The sequence below is a fragment of the Lolium perenne genome, chromosome 7, assembly GCF_019359855.2.
Source record: "Lolium perenne isolate Kyuss_39 chromosome 7, Kyuss_2.0, whole genome shotgun sequence".
In the NCBI taxonomy this organism is placed as follows: Eukaryota; Viridiplantae; Streptophyta; class Magnoliopsida; order Poales; family Poaceae; genus Lolium; species Lolium perenne.
The window spans coordinates 257,828,237-257,844,300 of NC_067250.2; the positions used below are offsets into that span (position 1 = coordinate 257,828,237).

The 16,064-nt window shown below is 48.2% G+C and overlaps 1 protein-coding gene across 1 annotated transcript; it reads left to right on the forward strand.

The window, feature by feature from the left end:
* The first annotated feature begins 9,224 nt into the window (after window positions 1–9,224).
* LOC127313518 (beta-glucuronosyltransferase GlcAT14A) lies at window positions 9,225–15,714 on the forward strand. The gene is made up of 4 exons (XM_051344010.2): window positions 9,225–10,096; window positions 10,937–11,012; window positions 11,089–11,204; window positions 14,716–15,714. The coding sequence occupies exons 1-4, from the start codon at window positions 9,490–9,492 to the stop codon at window positions 15,228–15,230; spliced, it is 1,314 nt and encodes a 437-aa protein (XP_051199970.1). The 5' UTR covers window positions 9,225–9,489; the 3' UTR covers window positions 15,231–15,714.
* The last annotated feature ends 350 nt before the right edge of the window (window positions 15,715–16,064 follow it).

Here is a 16,064-nt window from a genome sequence, read left to right on the forward strand (position 1 = left end):
TAGGAACAAGGCCTAGGGATTATACTTTCACTAGTGGACACTCTCAACATTGATCACATAACAGAATAAATAAATGCATACTCTACACTCTTGTTGGATGATGAACGCATTGCGTAGGATTACACGAACCCTCGATGCCGGAGTTAACAAGCTCCACAATTTGTTCATATTTAAGTAACCTTATAGTGTAAGATAGATCAACATAACCAGATAGATCACATCAATACCATCATAATGATAATTAACTCCACAATCTACAAGAGATCATGATCATAGCCTACGACAAGAACCACACGGTGCACACACTAGTCACCTTTACACACGTGCAGGAGGAATAGAACTACTTTAATAACATCACTAGAGTAGCACATAGATGAATTGTGATACAAAACTCATATGAATCTCAATCATGTAAAGCAGCTCATGAGATCATTGTATTGAAGTACATGGAGAGAGATTAACCACATAGCTACCGGTACAGCCCCGAGCCTCGATGGAGAACTACTCCCTCCTCATGGGAGTAGCAGCGGTGATGAAGATGGCGGTGGAGATGGCAGCGGTGTCGATGGAGAAGCCTTCCGGGGGCACTTCCCCGTCCCGGCAGGGTGCCGGAACAGAGTTCTGTCCCCCGAATTGGAGTTTCGCGACGGTGGCGGCGCCCCTGGAGTCTTTCTGGAGTTTCGTCAATTGGTACTGCGTTTTTAGGTCGAAAGAGGTTTTATAGGCGAAGAGGCGGCGCAGGGGGGCACCTGGGGGCGCCACACCCTAGGCCGGCGCGGCCTAGGCCTGGCCCGCGCCGCCATGTGGTGTGGTGGCCCCCTGGCCCCTCTCCGACTCTTCTTCGGTGTTCTGGAGCCTTCCGGAGAAAATAGGAGGTTTGGCGTTGATTTCGTCCAATTCCGAGAATATTGCCCGAACAGCCTTTCTGGAACCAAAAACAGGAAACAGAACCGGCCTCTCGGCATCTCGTCAATAGGTTAGTTCCGGAAAACGCATAAAAATGACATAAAGTATGAACAAAACATGTTGGTATTGTCATAAAACAAGCATGGAACATCGGAAATTATAGATACGTTGGAGACGTATCAGTAAGCTCGACCACAACAACTCGATGCGGCGGCCGGCCTTCCTGCGGTTCCTCCGGGCCGACCCTGACCTTCGGTTGCTCCTGCTGAGGTGGGGCTAGCGGTGGCGCGAGGGAGCAGGGCTGGAGGTGGCGCGAGGCGACGACCGGCGACGAGAACGGGGAAGGGCGGGGGCGCGAGGCGGGGGCGGAGCAGGCGGGGCGGGCGCGAGGCGGGGGTAGGGGCGGGGCTCGATGAAGACGAGCCGGAGGCGCAGCGTTGAGGCGGAAGCGGGCGGACGCGTCGTTGAGGAGGGCGAGGCCGAGGCAGCAGGACGGGGCGGGGCGGCGCGCGCGGAGCCGCCGGGCGCGGGAGAGGTACTCCCGTGCGCCGCCGCGCCGTGCTCCGGCCGCTCCTCCGCCCGCAGCGATCGCGCCTCCGCCACCGTCGCCGTCGCGGCCGCCATGGGGACGAGGGGGTCGGTTGGCTGGCGCGGCGTCACCGGTCACTCCCAGGCGCCGCCGCCGCCGTGCTCCGGCTGCTCCTCCAGGCGTGAGGTCGCCCGGCGGCGGGGATGGAGACGCGAGGGGAAGGGAGGAGAAGGCCAGAGGCGGCTGGGCTGGGAGAGACGCGATAGGGTTTGGCTGGTCGGTGCTACCTTTTTCCCCTGCTACTGATATTTCTTTCCTCTCCCTCTGCAGCCAATCACGCAACGCCACGTTGCCAACCGCTGGAGGAAAAATGAGGCCGATGCCCAGCCCTTGCGTGCCTGGTGGCATGTCGTGGATGTCCTGTGAGGCCCCCTATGGGGGCATGTTTATACCTTTAGATGCTGTTGCTGTCACCGTTTTCTACACCAGGATTACTGTTCGTCTGAGTTTACACTTTTCCATCGCAGCTGTACCGAACTTGTGATAGCAAAAGACGCTTCATGAATCGCCGTGCACGTGGAGCTGAGCGCGGCTGGGAGGTCCGTACTGAACAGTACGTACAGTACAGCAACGCCACGACGCACGCGAGCCCCTCCTCCTATCTCGTCAACCGTTGCCCGTTGGTTGGGTGATTCAGCTCGCGTCTTCGCTGTTCACCTCACATGTGTCATGTGTGATACGCTGCCTCGCCCAAGCCACAACGGTATCTCAAGTACACAAGAGGCCCATATGTCACGCCAAGTACGTATCACAAATGCGATGAATGGAAACGTGTACCACACGTCCACACGGAGCAGAGTTGGTGATATCTGAATTATGAAACATCGACAGCATACAAAAGACAATAGATAAAAAAATTCCTTTTTAAAAAACTTCAGCGTAAACCCTTTTCTTTATCACAAAATAGCCTATTTCTATGACTCCTGGGGCTAAGGCACCGTATTATTTAGCACGAGCCTTAGCCTTGGGCATCATGGTAGATACCACAACGTCCTTGCTAGAGCTAGTTGTCGCACCATACATCACGACAAGTTGGCAAAGAGGTTATTTTGTGAATATAATTTAATCTATTCTATGTTGTGCCGAAGCTTTAGTTTTTGCCCATTTCACTATGGTTTTTCTCGAAATAGGCTTTTGTCCCGCTTTATAAATAAAGCAACCACATCCATACAGAATTCAGAAACAACACAGCGAGCTCACACCACACACTAATAGTCTGCTAGGGCAACAACACAACATGTCCACAAAACGAGTAAAACGATACAACACCCCACAGAAGAGGGCAACTCAGAGCCTAGACGACGTAGAAATGCGACATGATGTCGCAGAAGATCCTCCAACATGCTATCCAGACGCTCCCTATCCTGCTGCCTACATAGTGGGTACCACTGCTGCAACTAATTTCTCCTTTCAAAAACAAGTTTACACTTTGGGGTAAATTTGGTCTAGGCACGACATACATGTGTACATGCTCGCTCATTTTCTAAAAAGAAACAATGACACTTTTAATTTGAAAAGAAGAGTGGTAGAGATGCCGACGTTTCAGCTCCTTCTATAATCGTTTTTTTGAGATGGTTGATATATCGCACTTGCCGCCCGATAGTGGAGGAGGATTTGTATCCTTTGTATCCTGTCATCTGTTCAAGTAGACACAGTGATATCATGCAGTGACATCTTTTAGGGATTTAATTCCTTTTTGTACGAAATGTGCTAGTAGTTGGCAAACGACCGGATAAAGATACGCTGCCGGCCCACCCTTCAATTCAGAGGACAGGTGTATCTCACTCGTATAGGCCATAGAGACTTTTTCAAGTGCAGCTCATGAGTGGAGTAAGCGGAATGATTGGTTCGCTACCTGATCAATACGGTGATGACGTGCGGGAATCGTCGGTATACGGTTCGGTGATCATGCCGGTGAACTGGCTGGACTCGTGCGTACGTCCGCCGCCACGTGGAACGGACAAGTGGAAATGGGGAGCTGGCCATGTTCCACTTCTTGTTGCTGGCTCGCATTGTCTATACACTGGGAGGGAATAATAGTTTGCATGGGTGTACTAATAACATGGAATTATAAAAAGAAAATTTGATGATGATTTACCAATCACCAGGGCGCACCTGCTGTGAAACCTATATTTTTGTAGGGGCCAAAATGCAACGACATTGCACTTCTTAAACTACCTCTAGCAAAATAGAGAGAAGATGTGTTGCCATGGCCACACATGAACGAATAAGGTCCGTCATCACCACAACTCAGAGATCACATGTCCTCCGCCATGTCAAGACCAACCGCCGCGGTGTCGTTGAAGCCATAGTGTCAGAGTCATCACTGAGAAGATCGGGAGCCGCTACCCGAACCACCCTCGTCAGTATCAATCCACCGAAGACCTACTCTCTAGGGATGCAAAGCGGCATTCGATCCACTCCGCTTCGCACTTAAAATCGGTCAAATTAATTATCACCTGTCAGCAAATTAATCTAATTTAAACTAGATAATATTTTTGTGGACTTACCCGGGATCCGCTTGCAACCTACTACCCTCTTACACTCCGGCGAGAGGCTGGGCATGAAGGGCATGTTTGAACACACATGGATAGAAAAATCGCATGATTCAAATATCATGTCTAGTTCAAGTAGCATTTGATTCACATGAAAATCAAAGGAATTGTATCATGAGGTTTGACTGGATGAAAATTTTCCTCTAGAAATAATACGGTCCAATTCTACAGAATTGTTTTTTCCATGCGTTACTAATGATTAAATCCTAAGAATAAAATGATGCTCAGAGAAAAAAATCGTAAGAATAAAAATCCTACAATAAAATTTCTTTGAACCAAGCGAAATGCACGAGAAAGAAAATCCGCCGAGATGCAATGGCGACAGGACGCGTGCTAGTGCCATATTTTATTACATCACTAGTTTTTCTATGTAAACTAAATTCAGTTACTTCACGAGCCCGCTAGGTCCACGATGATCGATCTCGGTGCGAGTTTGCCACAGATGGAAGATGCCATCTCCAGCACGATTTGTGCTTTGTTTTCGTGAGATGCTGGAAGCTTCACCACGTGGATGGCATCGGTTCTAGCCACGCCAATGAAGCAAGCGAAAGAGGACTTCTACTCGCATTTCAAGATTTTAAAAAGGCTGGCTCACTGTAGACAGACAAGTCCACGGATCGAACCCATGATCGCAACACGTGCACACCCGCGAGGTTTCTTCTTATCAGGTGAAAAAAAGTGCCAACTACTTGACGTCGGCGCTTCTGATCCGTGCGCTGGTTGCCTAGGCGGATTATCACGAGAAACTATCTCGAAAATGTGATTATGTGAAACTGTATCTTGTCTTCTACAACAAGTCAAAGTACCTCCGTTTCTATAAATAAGGCATGCGCTTTTATTTTAAGATAAATATTAATTAAATTAATTGAGCAATAAATATTAATTATATTGTACTAAGTAATTAGTATTGCTGATTTCCTATTGAAAAATAATTTCTAACTATGCTAATTTTATAGCAACAATCTTTATATATTTGAAGAAATTTTTGGACAAAGAAAAAACGTGAAAAATGAGTGCGCCTTATTTATTAGAATGGAATAGGAAACATATACTGCACCGGATTTTCCTACTATGTCCGTACCAGAATATGTTTTAGATTTATCTAAATTTAGATGCAACTGAGTATTTTTTATGTAACAACATAAATTAGTAATTATTTATTATTTCTTAGTCCATTGAAAACGCAACTATTTCTGGGTTGACTACATGGATATTTCAAATACAAAGTGACGTGGAATTCTACATCCAAATGCACTCGACGGAGTAATAAGTATCCTAAATAAATTGAGGAATAAGTCACTCCTTTCAAAAGACAAAAATTGAGAAGATATATGATTAAAAAATCATGACATCTTGAATCCTATAGTGATTGAAAACATGCCCCCTGTTCACAATGACAATTACCTCACGTTCTAGGTTTAATTGAAGTCAAATTTTGTAAAGTTTGATCAAATATGTAGGAGAAACAACAACATCTACAATATTAAATCTATCGTATTAGAATCATCATGAAGTATATTTTGAACTATATGCATTTGATATTATGAATGTTGATGTTTTCTCTTCTATTCTTGGTCAAACTTTACAAATTTTAACCTTGACTAAACCCAGAACGCAGGTAATTGTGAATGGATGGGGTAAGAGATAGTAACACAAGTTGATTCAACCAAGAAAAATGAACATCACACTTTTTTTATGAGATCAATAAACACCAATTTTCTATGCAGATTGGTTGCATGCCTAGTTGTCATGGAGAGGAAGCAAAAAAAATCTCCAAATGAGAATCTTATGAATTTGTCATTAAAATACATCACCTGTGTAGTAAATCTTTTGAATTCCGTAGGCTCCTTTGATTCATAAGGTAGTAAACACAAAATGAGCAGAAAATACAAAGGATTAGAATGCCCTGCCCAAGTCGACGAGAAATCGTCGTACAACAAGCAATCACCACCGCGAAAGATAAGAACCGTAGATCGAAATTGTCTAACCTTCAACAACATCGAAGACGAAAAACGATGATATCCCACAAGATCCTCTGGATACACAACTTCACGCATCCTCCATCGACGCAGGATGCACCACCGGAGCAGGATATGGCGGGAAGAAAGTTATTCTAACATGAGGAGCATAATTATTAAGGTAGAGGTAGATTTCAATTCGTCTTGTCATCATGCATATCCTTATCCTTGTGTTCTCGCTGGCATAAAATAAGGGAAAAGCTGTGGATCCCCCGGGGGAACGCCTCTTTCATCGTCCGCCTCCGCGCGATGACGCGTGGCCCTGGGACCACCTTATCTTCTCTCCTTCTCCTATCCTTTCTTCCATCCGAGTTCCTCTGTCTTCATTTTTCACCTCGCATTCTCTGCTCCGACTCGCCCAACTCCACCTCCGTCTCGCCCACCTCCACCTGCCGGAGATCCTCCGCCTCGTCCACCTCCCGGACCTCCTCCGCCTCGCCGCCGGAGAAATTTTGCCTCGCCGCAGGAGAAAGTCTGTGACGCCGCCCGCAGCTCGCCCCCGTTCGCCTGGGCCCTTTGCCGCCTATGAGGCGCGGCGCAGTCGGTTCGGGGCCGGCGATGGGTACTGTCGCCGCCGAGGTCGGCTGTCGGGGGAATCGACGCTGCTCTCCATCTCCGCGCCCGCGTGCTACATACTCCGGGACTCACCCGCGCATAGATCGCCGAGGCGGTCGCTTCCATGATTTATCTTTGCGAGAGGTGGGCGGTGGGATGTGGGTGTTGCTCCCAGCGGCGGGCGCGGTTGCTCCCAGGGGCTTCAAGCCTTGCTACAAAGGGCAGCCGGCTTTGCTACCATGGGGCGACGGCTTTGCTACAAGGGCGGCTTTGCTACAATGGTGGCGTTGCTACGAAAGGCGGCTGACCTTGCGACAAAGAGTAACTGGCCTTGCTACAATAAGCGACCAGTCTTGCTACCATGGCGCTTTGTTGCCCGGCGTTGCTACTTTGGCACAGCGGCATTGCTACATTGAGCTTGTGGCGTTGCTACCCATGGCGAGGCAGTGTTGCTGCAAGCGGGGGCGAGGGGATGCTACCGGAGGTGTGGTGGTGCTACAATGTTGCTGCAAAGGAGGACGGCGATGCTGCTGCACCGGCGGCGGCGCGGCGTTGTTCTCCGACGACCGCCGTGGCTGGCGGAGGACCGACGCCGGCGTGCACCGAGGTGATGCGCTCGACGCGGGGAAAAGGATGCTGCATCTGTTCTCTGGCGGCGGCAGCGACTAGTTCTCCGGTGGCGGCCGCGACGAGTTCTCCGACGACGCCTTTCGGTTTCTTCGGGGACACCTTTCGGTTTCTCCGGCGACGCCTGCAACCAGGAGGAGTGGGGTTGGGGCAAAAGATTACATACACGACAGCGACATGTGCGGGAAGCAGTTTCTCGTTTTTTCTGGGAATTATTTTTGGAAGGAAACTGACACGTGTCGCGCTCTCCACCCGGGGGATCGGGGGATTTGATCCCCCGGGGGACGCTCAAAAGCTGTGGATCCCCCGGGGGAACGCCTCTTTCATCGTCCGCCTCCGCGCGATGACGCGTGGCCCTGGGACCACCTTATCTTCTCTCCTTCTCCTATCCTTTCTTCCATCCGAGTTCCTCTGTCTTCATTTTTCACCTCGCATTCTCTGCTCCGACTCGCCCAACTCCACCTCCGTCTCGCCCACCTCCACCTGCCGGAGATCCTCCGCCTCGTCCACCTCCCGGACCTCCTCCGCCTCGCCGCCGGAGAAATTTTGCCTCGCCGCAGGAGAAAGTCTGTGACGCCGCCCGCAGCTCGCCCCCGTTCGCCTGGGCCCTTTGCCGCCTATGAGGCGCGGCGCAGTCGGTTCGGGGCCGGCGATGGGTACCAGGTCGCTGCTGCCGAGGTCGGCTGTCGGGGGAATCGACGCTGCTCTCCATCTCCGCGCCCGCGTGCTACATACCCGGGACTCACCCGCGCATAGATCGCCGAGGCAGTCGCTTCCATGATTTATCTTTGCCGAGAGGTGGGCGGTGGGATGTGGGTGTTGCTCCCAGCGGCGGGCGCGGTTGCTCCCAGGGGCTTCAAGCCTTGCTACAAAGGGCAGCCGGCTTTGCTACCATGGGGCGACGGCTTTGCTACAAGGGCGGCTTTGCTACAATGGTGGCGTTGCTACGAAAGGCGGCTGACCTTGCGACAAAGAGTAACTGGCCTTGCTACAATAAGCGACCAGTCTTGCTACCATGGCGCTTTGTTGCCCGGCGTTGCTACTTTGGCACAGCGGCATTGCTACATTGAGCTTGTGGCGTTGCTACCCATGGCGAGGCAGTGTTGCTGCAAGCGGGGGCGAGGGATGCTACGAGGTGTGGTGGTGCTACAATGTTGTCGCAAAGGAGGACGGCGATGTCTTTGCACCGGCGGCGCGCGGCGTTGTTCTCCGACGACCGCCGTGGTCGGGCGGAGGACCGACGCCGGCGTGCACCGAGGTGATGCGCTCGACGCGGGGAAAAGGATGCTGCATCTGTTCTCTGGCGGCGGCAGCGACTAGTTCTCCGGTGGCGGCCGCGACGAGTTCTCCGACGACGCCTTTCGGTTTCTTCGGGGACACCTTTCGGTTTCTCCGGCGACGCCTGCAACCAGGAGGAGTGGGGTTGGGGCAAAAGATTACATACACGACAGCGACATGTGCGGGAAGCAGTTTCTCGTTTTTTCTGGGAATTATTTTTGGAAGGAAACTGACACGTGTCGCGCTCTCCACCCGGGGGATCGGGGGATTTGATCCCCCGGGGGACGCTCAGCGCTTTCCATAAAATAAGCATCAATTGTCATCCAAACACGATATGGCCTTTTCCTGCTATATTTTTGTCAAAAGAAATTAATTGTCATCCAAGAGTAACATTAAACCTCATCTGGCATCATCTCAGTTATACATGTCCTCTTCTAAAACTAAGTCGTAACTGCCGGTCCCCATCCGACCAGTTCGTATTAATTCAACTCAACATCGCTCTACCGTACACATCGTTATCTCCATATTTGTCTTCTTTAGCGCAAATTAATTGCCCCCAGGAAAAAAAGAAGTAGTACTCCTGTATACTTAAGCTGGTCTACGGACCAGGTATAGTAGACCCAGCCAGCGATCCTGGAACTAGAAAAACAATACCCATCGACTTGACTTGTCCAGGATCGATTCCAGAAGAAAAGAAAGTTCGTGGCAGATCGGCATCGATCACCACCACCCAGACGGAATTCGAAACCCAACACCTCACTCCACACTGCGTCCGTCCGTCCCGCGGTGCGCATTGGCCAAACCCATCGGCTTGGGCAACCAACTGGTTGTTTTCTTGAAAGATTTGCGCTTTCTCACCACCACCACACCCCTCCACCACACGCCAACACCAACCGTCGTCGCCCACATTTAATCCCCACCGCCGGCGACCGATCGCGATCCCCGCCGCCCGGCAACGGCGATGATGGAGTCGAAGCCGCCGTCGCCGGGCCCGGCATCGGCGACCCACCACAGCCACCGTCGCTGGGCAGTGCCCCTCCTCGCCTCCGTCCTGCTCTCATCCCTCCTCATCTCGGCCTCCCTCTTCTTCTCCTCCTCGCGCGCGCTGCTCCTCTCCTTCTCGCCGCTCCCCTCCGCGGCCGCCGCGGAGCCGCTCTTCGTCGAGGCCAAGCTACGGCAGCACCACCAGGCCGCCGCCGCCGCCCGCCCGCCCCGCGCCGTGCCGCGGATCGCCTACCTCGTGTCGGGCTCCGCCGGCGACGGCGTCGCGCTGCGCCGGACGCTGCGCGCCCTCTACCACCCGGCCAACCGCTACGTCGTGCACCTCGACCTCGAGGCGCCGGCGCGCGAGCGCGCCGAGCTCGCCGCCGCGCTCCGCGCCGACCCCGTCTACGCCCGCTTCCGCAACGTCAGGGTCGTCACCCGCGCCAACCTCGTCACCTACCGCGGCCCCACCATGGTCGCCAACACCCTCCACGCCGCCGCCATCCTCCTCCGCGACGGCGCCGCCGACTGGGACTGGTTCATCAACCTCTCCGCCTCCGACTACCCGCTCGTCTCCCAGGACGGTAAGCGCTGCCGCAGATGCGATCTGCCCCTCCCGCCCGCCCCCCCAATTCCGCGCGCGATTCGATCGTGCCCCGATCCGAATTCCGCGGGCCGATCTCTGCCGCCGATTCGGGCGAAATCGAATCCAGGTCGCCCCTCGCTCGAGGCCACAAGCACCAACAGGGCTCCGATTTTCAAATTGGAAGCGGTGCTTCGGCGGCGAAAGATGCGATTTTTATACGTTTCCGATGCCTAGTTGCTTTAATTTACTCCTTGTTATTAATACGCAAGTTTCTTTCTTTCCCCAACTGGATTTGGGATTCGGTTGGATTCATTACTTGCTCCTTCTAGGTCGTATGTGGGGGAGCCACATCTTAGGGGCGTCTTCTTTCTCTTTATGTATGTATGGATGGATGCTTCTACTACTGCTCTGCTCCCCTGGCCCCAAATCTTGCTCTACCTTTCCTCTTTCCATCCACTCCCATATGTGATTCTTCTGAGAAATCTTGTTCATAGCCGTGTTCTTTCTCTTTATGGACGGATGCTTCTACTCCTACGGACTGCTCTGCTCCCCTGCCCCAAATCTTGCTCTACCTTTCCTCTTTCCGTCTACTCCCATATGTGATTGTTCTGGTACTTGTTCATGGCGATAAAGCGGGTCGTTCCAAATCCGGTATCTGCCGTGGGCTCATGTTTCTTTTCTTCTGCGATGCTGACCTATGCCTACTGTCTGACTGTGATTATTTATTATTAGGATTCGGATTTGGATTTGAGGAAGCAGACGCTTTAGGAAGTTACTCCTATATAGAATCAACATGGCTCTCTGTCTGTCTGACTGACTTCTTTTGCATTTGTTGCAGATCTGTTGTACACGCTCTCTTCCTTGCCAAGGGAGCTCAACTTCATCGAACACACCAGTGACATCGGATGGAAGGAGTAAGCGTGGAATATTGGCTCAAAGTGCTGTTTTTTGTTCATGCAAGTTGGGCACTGGCTAAATGTGTCTCTGCAGGTATCAGAGGGCAAAGCCCGTGATCGTCGACCCAGGGCTATACAGCCTGCAGAAGTCTGATGTTTTCTGGATTACGGAGAAAAGGAGTGTGCCAACTGCATTCAAGCTCTTCACTGGTAAATGCTCCGTCCTCCCTCCCTACTGCAATGCTATGATGAGCTATATAATGTTCACGTTCTTAGTTTTTCTTCCCTTGCCCCACTCATGTAAACCCCAATTTTGGTTGAATGCATGCATTCACATTCTTGTTTTATTTAGTTATCGTTACTAGTTCTTCTTGGATACATGTTCGACTATAATTCATTGCTTTCTCTGTTTGGTCTTTGTTGAATATGCTTGAAAGACATGCAAAAGGAACACCTTTATTTTATGTCTCTGTCTCAACGCTTACTCTTTTTGTTGAGTGTGAGACATGATACTAATATGATAGATGGTGTTCTCTGCTTGACTAGTTAAGCTGTCAAGTGCCAAGTTGAAAAATCAGTTCTACTAGTGTAATGTTCCATCAGTCTGTGCCGGACCTAGGATTCTACCAATGGGTATGCCACGTCAAAAAAAAATTGTCGGCCATTTTGGTAAAGTTCATTGACCAATTCAGTAAATAATGGTAAAACTATCATTGTAATATGATACTGAAGCAATTATATGTGGAACGTAATAGAAAGGTTAAGATGGAAAATTGCATAAATTACCATATAAATAGTTCAAACACCATACTAATAGTTGGAAATATGCATATAAGAAGCTTGCAATTTTGCTCTCTTGCTCTTGAGTGTGATCTTCCCCACAATTTCAACTGGAGAAGGATTTGAAGCAGCGTCAGCCTTCTTTGATGCATGTTTCTGAAAAAGGGATCATGCAATATCTCCATTTAATTTCATAACTGAATAACTAAAAAAAAGTTCAACTATTGGCGGTATATACACGTCGTGTGTAATGAATCTCACATGTGATGTTAGAATCTTAGTTCATAGTCATAGATGATACAATCTCTTCACAGAAATAAAGAATATGGTCAATCATAAAATATATGTTCACAATTGATTTGTATTTAACTATTTATCCCATGTGATATATTTGATCCTAGAATAAAAGTAGAAAACCGTCTATTTGGATAATTACCGTGCTGAGCAGATGCGGCACACCGGCATCAATTACCTTGGTCTCGTGGTCTTCGCCTGCCGGTGGCCGCTGTGGTCTTGTGGCGGTCGACAAGGGGCGAACTGGCCTTTAACCATGCGGCGTTCGGTGGCGTCCAGTTCTGCAGACTGTTGTCCCGATCGGGGGTGATGGCGTGGTAGCGGCATAGTCGCTGGGCACGCTAGCGTTTGGGTTTTGGATCAGTAGATATGACATAGAGGATCAAGCTGACCGGTTTGCACTATGCAATCCCCAATCGATCAGGTTTTGCCCATTTTTTTCTACTAGCCAAACACAGGTGCGCCCAGGCTGCAAATCGGATGAAGCCAAGCACTTTTGCTATCCATCAGGCCTCTTCTTTTTTCCTACTATGTGGTAGCATGGCTCGCCTGCAGGATATGCCGTGGCACATGTGGCATACCCTGTAGGTCCGCCACTGCCATTAGTTTATGCTACTAAACACTAGTACCTATCTTCTGGGGACGTGTCAACAAATGATTAGTAATTAGTACGGAAACAGATGCCACACCAGTATATTCACCAGAAAACTAAAATATACTTAGAATTTTAGAAAACTAGCAGTTGAGATGACCCTGAATAGCTTTGTTGTAGAGTGTAATTCTCCAAGCCTACCATCCAATGCTATTTTGTAGTTCTCTAGGCTTACATAACATAATCTGCGGTATGAAAACCAACAAACACATTTAGAGTATCAAAACAATGCTTTCCCTTATGGAGATAGACCAACTTGATTTAAAGAGGACAATAGTGATAGTTTATTTATTTCCTATTCAGTAAGCAGCATCATGAAGAGACTGATCATTTCAGATCATTTAGTTCTTTTAGTAATCAAATCCAATGAAAGTTGTCTACATTTAAACGTCCTTTCTCTGCGAATAAATCCCTTCCATTTAGTACCATTTAGACACATGCATCAAAACTGTGCACTGCACTTTGGCTTGCTTCCTCTTGCTGGAAGATGATAAATTCCATTGATTTCTTGGATTGCTGAAAAAAATTACCATTTTGCTCGTGGCTCGTAAAGAATGTGTGGAGAATGGATGATGAGAGATTCGGATAAAAAGAAGAGAGAGAAAGGAATCTTTCCATCTACCATGGTGGGCACAAATCTCAAGGAATAAATGGACGGTGACGGAAACACCCACACCCATGCGTGGGTGTACAAAAGTATTTCCGATGGATAATATGTACTTTTAGCTGCTTTTGAACCACTAGCGGAGGGTCTTTGTAAGAATAAGCATCAGTAATAACACACCTTTGGATTGGTTGATAGCACTCGAATCATCACTTGTGAACCTCGATTCACAACGGTATAGCCACTGTGCTGAAGAAAGCCAGGAAGCAACGATGATCTTCAACCAAACCGAGGAGGAGTAAAAAAGTGTGAAGCTAGAATTTGGTGAGAACAAAGGCAAGACACCCAAAACTGAAGGGAAGTGGGTCAAACTGATGTGTTTTTGTATAATCAACAAAATGATTATCTAAGTAATTATGTGGTGTATAAATCTCATGGAAAAAAATAGCGCGCTATTCTAACGCTAATAGCACGCTATAGCATATCTGCAGAGCCGACGCTACGCTATTTCGGCGCTATAGCGCGCTATTCGCGTTAATAGCACACTATAGCATGCTAATAGCGTATTTTTAGACCCACGCTATTTTGTTATAGCGCGCTATTTTTTTCCTTGATAAATCTACATACACTTACACATATATATGGTTATTCAAAGAAAAATCTTGGGGTGTAGTCGGGCTGATGAGGGGATTAGGTTCGTAAAAGATCAGAGAATAGTTTGGCTCTTTTTTTTTTATTAATTGTGAAATACGTGACATCCTTATAGAATGAATGTGTAGCTGTAGTTTAGCCATTAGGCCTTCGCCATCACAATGACTTCCAAATAGATTAGGTTCCTTTTATCCTAGACTTCCTAAATATTACTATTTCATAGAAGACTAATCTTCCTCTATTTAGATTTTATCCACTGTGTCTCCAGTTCACACCATCATCTTTGGCAGTTATCATCTTGGTTTGGTGAAATTGATGTTCTGGCTTTTCTTTATCTTGAATCTTTGTTGCTAGTGTGGCATGGTGATCTCCCATTTTGCAAGCTGTAGCTTATAGAAATACTTAAGATTGTGTTTGCCCATACCCTAGTATCTGCTACGCCGTAAGTCTATCTATTATTATTACGTTGTGTTGTACATGACAACTCAGGCAACTGGTATGGTGGTGCTCTTTATTCCTGAAATAGTGAAATTGTCTCGATAATTTTGCTTTGGTGTTGAAAAATCAAAATCTACTTCCTTATGACCCCCAGGCTAAGCTAGTTGTAACAATCCCAGCATCGCACAACTACTAATAATTTATTGTGCAATTTCATTTTCTTACGTTGGAATTCATCTTTATATGTACTTTCCAGCCTGTGTAATTTGAACACGTCTTTTTCTTCATGCATATTGTTTCAGGCTCAGCGTGGATGATGCTTACTCATCATTTTATTGAATACTGCATCTGGGGATGGGACAATCTACCAAGGACGGTCCTGATGTATTATGCCAATTTTCTCTCTTCGCCAGAGGGTTACTTCCACACAGTCATCTGCAATGTCCCAGAGTTCCGCAACACCACAGTCAACCATGATCTACATTTCATTTCTTGGGATAACCCACCAAAGCAACATCCTCATTACCTCACCCTCAATGACTTTGACGGTATGCTTAACAGCAATGCTCCCTTCGCAAGGAAATTTGGAAGAGAAGATCCTGTCCTAGACAAGATTGATCAGGAAATATTGGGCCGTCAACCTGATGGATTTGTGCCTGGCGGATGGTTGGATCTGTTGAATACAACAGTGAAAGGGAAACACTTTGCTGTCGAGCGTGTAGAAGATCTCCGCCCAGGGCCTGGTGCGCAGAGGCTAAAGAAACTCGTCACAGGCTTGCTCACTCAGGAAGGCTTTGATGACAAGCATTGCGTATGAAGCTTGATGATTCTGGGGTAGGTTACTTGTTCAAAATTTGGCGCTGGAGCCATTAGCTAGTCATTCTACTAGCTGAGGAAGCAGAACATAGCGTCAAATTCGCATCGATGGAATGGTCTGATAGAAGATGTTCTTATAGACAACCGCTTGAGTTGAGTTACCGTACAGCAGGAGACCCACGGCCGTAGCAGTCAGAGATTATACATCACTAATAGCTCATTAGGTTATGTTAGAAGATTATATCAGCCCAACCATTAATAATATTGGAATCTTCGGTTTCTCAGTGCTGCAGGTAGTCCCAAGGTTGGTCCATTCTTTGATTAGAAACCACAGGACCCGATCTGTTTAGGAGCTATCTGCACATGAGATTTCGTTGTATTAATTGTGGATTCCTCCGGGCAAACTGGTACATTTTGGCTGCGTATATGTATTCTTTGATTTGTTTTTCTTCTCCCACTGCTGATTATACCAAATCATTTGCAAAGCTTTCCTTCCTTTGGTAAATATGCATACAAATGTTGGTGTATTTGTCAAAACTTACATTAGTACGTAGTTGGGACTCGTGATATCTGAGTTTGCATTGCTGTATGGATTTGTGTTAAAAGTGCGTGTCAAGTGTCAGACATGCTTGTTAAACTGGATGTCAGATATCAGAAACTTGCCTGGTATCAAACAGGTGCAGTGCTAATATAGGTTTGCTGAATTTGTATTTGTGTATCTGTCTGGTTTGTTATGGTGTATTTCTAAACCTGGAAGTTGAACTATATCCTGTACGTGAGTGGGCATATAGCAGCAACGTCATTTCAAGTAGGACTGCCACTTCAGGTAGGACTT

What these genes read in the sequence shown, in the direction of transcription:
- LOC127313518 (XM_051344010.2), top strand. Translation starts at nt 9,490, where the DNA reads ATGATGGAGTCGAAGCCGCCGTCGCCGGGCCCGGCATCGGCGACCCAC. An exon ending in AGTGACATCGGATGGAAGGA is followed by an intron (nt 11,013 to 11,088) that starts GTAAGCGTGGAA and finishes GTGTCTCTGCAG; the next exon opens with GTATCAGAGGGCAAAGCCCG. An exon ending in TGCATTCAAGCTCTTCACTG is followed by an intron (nt 11,205 to 14,715) that starts GTAAATGCTCCG and finishes ATATTGTTTCAG; the next exon opens with GCTCAGCGTGGATGATGCTT.